Source organism: Liolophura sinensis, chromosome 9, assembly GCF_032854445.1.
Source record: "Liolophura sinensis isolate JHLJ2023 chromosome 9, CUHK_Ljap_v2, whole genome shotgun sequence".
Classification (NCBI taxonomy): domain Eukaryota; kingdom Metazoa; phylum Mollusca; class Polyplacophora; order Chitonida; family Chitonidae; genus Liolophura; species Liolophura sinensis.
In genome coordinates this window covers 29,208,568-29,215,002 of record NC_088303.1, presented here as the reverse complement: position 1 = coordinate 29,215,002, position 6,435 = coordinate 29,208,568, and the positions used below count along the sequence as shown (strand labels likewise).

Sequence of the window (6,435 nt, the reverse complement as noted above, 5' to 3'; positions counted from 1 at the left end):
CCCGCCGTCATTCGTGATGTGCCTGCACGCGTCAGTACAAAGCTCATTATGCAAGACCATGGCCAAAATGCACCAGCTGTCGGACTTCATTCATCTCTATTCTGATTCGCGGGCAGCAGCGAGAGAGCCAATGAAACACCGCGATGTCCGTGACGCCAGCATTTCGCTGTTCCCTGCCGCAATTCATTGGCAAGACGGCCTTGTCGAGTCAAAGGTCAGCGCGTGATAGATCTGATATATAAAAACGTGGTGTAGTGTAATCCAGCTCAAGAAGCGAGTCATTGTCAAGCAGTGGACACACTTTCATCATCTCTGAACGAAACATTCTTGTTTTTGTTTTTCCCTGTGAGAAGAGCCTTTGAAAATGTTCATCAACATCACCAACTTCTTTGGAAACGGCAGCTCGTCCGGCAGTAGCTGGAAGGCCTGGCTGAAGTACATTTTACAACAAGAAAAAGATCTTAGCCTCTCAAAAGCAGCCCTTGTTCATCAAAAGGGCTCTGTAGCTGCCTCTACCAACGGCTTTAACCTCAAGTCATCAGACATTAAGGTAAGACGAGTTAACATCTTCTTCAGTATATCACTTTAGTTACTTCTTTTATTGCTTACTTGTCTGTGGTAAACATTGGCACTGGTAAAACCTCGACGAAAGCGTTAACAAGGATGACACTTAAATTTGATAGTCATCATTATGGCTTTGTTTTGATTTTCCTCCAACCTAGGTTAATCTGACAAGCACATATAGAACCGAAATATATAGACCGTTTTGAATGATTTTGTGTGACTAGGACTTGTCGCTTTTAAATGTCATCAAACTGACGACATAGATAGCATTGCTATAGGCAATATATAATCACACAAATAGACCTTTTTCTAATTGTGAATTGTGTTTACTGGCTTTGTATAAAACATGTTTCTCTTCTTGAACATTATCTGATTTAAAAAAGTTTACTTTTAGCAGCTAAACTTGTTAGGGCAAAGGCCTTCATTTCCAGGCCATAATATATAAACAAAACTAATATATAGAAAACAACCAGCTTAAGGTTTGAATCATGTTTCGATTAGGTATTGTCGTATCGCTGCCAAAATATTATACTATACGTAAGTTTGGGTTTACATATATGACGGTATCACACTCGAGGACAAAATAAAGCGGAGCCGTACACGTATAGTGTTAGTTGTTTACTACCCGAGGACCAAAGTGTATATGACCCACATAATATTGACTTAAACCTGAACATATGGGACAAGTTAATACAGAGCGAGATAGCACGATTCAGTGTCGGATAAAATAACAGGACTTTGTGCCCGGAGCGTCATTCATATAGCCAGCCATACGATCAGGTCGTGATGTAGAATTTTAAGATTTAGTTCAATAGGAAGTATGTCCTCAGATTCGCCAGTAGGATTTGCGTACATATTTGTTTGCCCTTAGGACGTCGGTCACCACCAGTATTTAAATGCATGTGTGTTGCGAAGCATATAATCATACACAAAAATAGGGAGGTGGGGGAGTTGAAAAGAGGAAAAGACGAAAAGCAAAAATAACCGAAAACAACAGCTTTAGGCATGATATGACATCGTGGTGTAGCAATTTAAAGTTTGTGTGTTTTTATTTAGTTCATGTGAATGAGGCAGCCTACAAAAACACTGAGTACATTGATCTAAAATTTATGTTAGCTTTATCTCCAGTTAAACTTGAAAACAATGAGTCGTTTGCCTAAATTAGTTATGTTTTGATTAACATGTTTACAACTAAAGCAATCACTGTAAATATACTGCGTTCAAATATAAAAGAAATGCGTGTAATGCGTGTTTTTGTTCGTCTTCGGAAAACGAATATCAGTGGCTTAGTTTTAACACACTCTCACACCAACACAGTCTGGTGACTGTAATTACTATGAATTATACATTACCTCGGCAAAGTGTATGTCACGGCCTTCGGCTGTAAACTCTCAGTGCGAGTTTATGAGACTTGTGTTAAGAGGTCGCACTCCAGATAACGATTTCGTACAGCCTTCCCTGACAACACGTCAAAAGGAACGCGATAAATATTTCTAATGCTTGACGGTATTAGATTAGTAGTAAAGGGGATTTTAATCAACATTTCCGAAAACCTTAGTAACTGTGATATGTATAAGAGAGGAGAAATCTCGCGTTAGTAACAATTTAAACGAGTTTCGTGAGATTTAACCATCGACTGGTGAACTTTCCGACGTAGAGCACGAGCGTGACGTTAGAGGTCAGATGTGTCAGGATAAAGTAGGACAGGACTAGTGTCAATGTTTAGACGACAGTTTGTGCACGAGAGAGATTTCCGATGCTGATAAACACAGGCTAATCTAAAATATCAACACTCCTGAAAGTACTACAGTTTTCTGAATTAGCTTTGTAACTTTTTCTCGATTGGGTTTTATCTGGATTGCTCATATGCAAAGCGATGTCTTATTTGTGTGATTTGAAACAGGAGAAACACCAGATACCCACCCTCGACCGGTGAAAATAATGGCGTGGGTACAATTTGAAGTAACGTTTTAAAGTACATCTATTGTTAGAATCTAGGTCATGTGTATTTATGATTTGATCTATTTGTGTTTTGCAGGCGCTGAAGGACTGTTTTAGTGATTGCCCCCCTGACACCGTCAGATTCAGTGACAGTACGTATGCCGTGAAGAGCGTCAACGCTAGACAGTTGGTAGCATTCATGGGTCATCACTATCTCATCGTCAGCCGAACCTCGAAAATGTTCGTCATCGCCACGTGTGACTCCAGGCACACGTACGGAATGGCCGCTGGCTGGATCAACAAAATCGCCACGAAACTGACGGAGAAAAACTTCTGACATTTCCACATGATCACGATGGTTGTTCTCTACGCCTTTCCCTAAAGGCGTCCGGAAAACTTGCGAAAGAAAGCCAGCCAATCGGATCCACTGGCTACGATGATGTCACTGACCGGAAATGAAGGGTATTTGATCGGCATCGATAGAATCTGAAGGTCAGCGGGAAGAGACCATGCTCAAGATTTCGCCAAGTTTGTTACAAAGAGAAACCTCTGAGACATCAGTTGTCCAAAGTCAACTGCCCCAGAGACAGCTGCAACGGCGAGGAGCTAAATGGTTCCAAGGCAGAGAAACTGATCAAGCCAGAGTGGGTGTGAATATGTCCCGTGAACCGCTGATCAACATCATCATTACGAAAATTCTTCTCATCAGAAGATCATATGGATCCTGTGGACACATCTGAAGATCATGTGGACAAACCTGAGCATCACGTGGATGATGTTCATGATCTCGTGGACGAACTTGAAGATCATGTGAACGAATCTCATAGTTTACCTCATCGGACTGAGGGAGACTGACTGAGTAACACGTAAAGATGATACACGTGACATTGAGAGTGATTTGTCGATCAGACTGATAATGTTTCAAATCAACAACGGACAAACGAAACATCTCCTGTTGCTAAATAATAAAAGAAATAAACGATCTCGTACTTTGATTGACAATCATCACAATGTTGTATTCCAAAGAATAATAATTTACTGTGAAATTAAAAGTTGAATCCAACGTAAAACCCCCTGTTAATTAGATGGATCGTTATAACAGCTTTAAATTTAATGCTATTTTGTTTAAAGTATTTGAATTGGGATCGTAAACTAAAAAAAAAAATTAAAGGAAACATGAACTATTTCAAAATAAAATTCGTCCAAAAAAAACAAAACAAAGAAAGTTGTCATTACTTTATACTCTTATAGGGAATGAAGCCGTAATCTCTTGAGCTATAACGTTGTGCGGGGAAGGATTAATGGCTTCGGGACTGGTTTATATAGATTCGTTTGATTTATTTGATTGTTTCTTAACGCTATACTCAAGAATATTCACTTATACGCTGGTTGCCATTTTTTTTTTCGGTCAGTTATTGACGAATTTTCCATATTTGAGGTATGCCTGCGGATATGCAAGTACATGTAGATTTAATTAATCATATGGACTGCGCTGACAGCCAGAGGAGGCCCGTTGACAGCTGAGGCGACGTTCACGCGGTTCGATTTGTCGAATCGACTAGACGAACAAAATTAAAACCAGCGATATTTTATAAACCACGTTCACACGATGTGATATGTCGAATTATTCAAAATGAATGATACTGTCCAAGATGGCTCAGGTGGTAGAGAAGTCCGCTTCGGGGGACACTCAAGGACATACACGCTAAGGACTCTTTCGTCGTCATATGAAATTGTTCAATGCGACGTTAAACTCCAAGCACACACTCTCACTGAAAATGAATGAGGTAACAATTGTCCTGATTTCAATGGACTAATCGAATTCGAAGAGACGATACGACAAATCGCACCGTCTTGCAACACAACTTCAACACAAACCGTGAGAGTGGGGGAATCTATAAGGTTTCTGTCCAATCCACTACACAATGTGGACTCAATGTGACCAGTTACCGAGGAGGAATTGCAAAAGAAGGGGTTTTGCATAATTTCCTTCATCTCTTGGTTTGTGTTACCCCTTTTCTTTGAGAATATTTCAATACACTGTCGAACAGAGTTTGGGAAAGTCCTTGCGACTGCATTAATAGGTCAAAGAATGACAGTAGAAACGTAGACAAATCAAGGCTAACACAATTATAAGTCGTTGCAACTGCACAACTATGATTTATATTGAACACAGTACTGGGAGTCCGTTTTGTTCTTCAGAGTTACTTCCCTTGAACTGTGGATTGTATGTAAGTATGCGTTGGAGTTAGGTCGTATTTAACAATTCTTCAATCATATGACGACGAAGAGTCATTAGGTTGAACTGTGGCCAATAATTACTTATTATTACTATTATAAAACCAAGTAGTCACATAGTAGATAAAAAAAAAATCGATTGATACATCAGTCACTGTAACATACACCGATCAAGGTATGCGCCGTTATAGAGCCTTTGATTTAATTGATTGGTGTTTACGACGTGCTTAACAATATTTCAGTTATACGACGGCTATGGTCGGAGGAGACCGGGATCTAGCCATTAAGCCACCGAAGCGGTCTTCTGCTTCTCCTAGTATAACTAGTTATGAGCGAATAACAAATGTATATGTATCATAGTGAGATATCTAGCCGCCTATAACCACAGATCGGGCTATTAAAGGCGTTTAGCTTGTTGGTTGGATTGCACCTGCCCGCTTTAAACTACCAAGAGACTGCTGGCAAATATCAGTGGTATCTCCAGTAATCCACACTAATTTTGTGTCATCAAACATCAAACATTTTACACCGCATCAAAAAGACTGTCTTGCTGTAGCCTATAAACCACGATTGTGCATCCTCGGAGCCTGGTCCCTTTGCACGGTTTTAATGTTATTGTATGTTAAATGCAATATACAACACAGCGTTGTAATTCTAGGCCAGTGGCGTCTAATAAACTGCTATGAACATCACTGTATGTTTCTGTACCTATTTCTGCATAAGCCATGGTGTTACAGGGCGTGTAATGAGGTAAATGATTGAGGTTAATTGACGAGAGACCGTATTTCATTGGTTACGGTGCGACCATTTGCCAGCTATCACACTGTCGTCGCTGCTCTGATATTACTCTCTTTGCTGTACATCCTTAATTATGTCATATTAAGACCGTTAGCTACAAATTCCAGGGACCAGTTTCATAAGCGCACTTAGTTAAGTTTGTAAATCTATAAAATCTCTTACCTAAGGGATACTGTACACTAAGTCAGCTCTATGAAACTGGCCCGAAACCTTGTTATGGATTCAGTTTTATTCAAGGTGATTTGCCTAGGGTGGTATTTCTCTTTATTTATTTGAGTGGTTGGTAATGCAGCGCATAAGAATATTTCATTTATATGACTGGGAGATGTTTATGGATGGAGGAAACTAGACTGCCTGGAGTAAAAGCAAAGTCCTTGGTCAGATACCTGACAAACCTCCAAATTTAAAACCAAGGCCAAAGGAGGATTTGTCAAGAGCGCGATACTCCTAGCGAGTCAGCGTCCTAACGATCTAGGCTGTGGAACTCACTTCAAGGATGCATGATCTGCGGCTTTTCCAGATAATGGAAGGTCTTTTTAAGTGGAAAAGTGATTTGTTGATGACGAAAATACCTTATCCAGGAATGCTCTAGGAATATTTTTCTATAAATAATAACACATACATGAAAACTTACGGTGACTTCTTTTATAGCATGTATCAATAGACAGTGCATATATGTATGTTTTGATTTTACATCGTACTTTTTGAGTCATATGACGATGAGGAGTCATTTGGTGTGTGTACATATACTGTGTCTATTTGTGGAAGGGTGTAAGTGCTACCGTCACAGAAGTATCATGACGAAGACACCAGACATGATACCTCTTCGATTTCAGCGCGCAGTTAAAATTCGTATAAACTGGCCTACAACTGTACGTCCACTGCAGATCAGCC

The 6,435-nt window shown here is 39.9% G+C and overlaps 1 protein-coding gene across 1 annotated transcript; it reads left to right on the top strand.

The window, feature by feature from the left end:
• Positions 1-260: 260 nt before the first annotated feature.
• On the top strand, positions 261-3,494 carry LOC135474907 (uncharacterized). The gene is made up of 2 exons (XM_064754582.1): positions 261-550; positions 2,603-3,494. The coding sequence occupies exons 1-2, from the start codon at positions 365-367 to the stop codon at positions 2,840-2,842; spliced, it is 426 nt and encodes a 141-aa protein (XP_064610652.1). The 5' UTR covers positions 261-364; the 3' UTR covers positions 2,843-3,494.
• The last annotated feature ends 2,941 nt before the right edge of the window (positions 3,495-6,435 follow it).

Coding starts and splice junctions, on each gene's coding strand:
- LOC135474907 (XM_064754582.1), top strand. CDS start 365: ATGTTCATCAACATCACCAACTTCTTTGGAAACGGCAGCTCGTCCGGC. Junction 551..2,602: donor TCAAGTCATCAGACATTAAG/GTAAGACGAGTT, acceptor TGTGTTTTGCAG/GCGCTGAAGGACTGTTTTAG.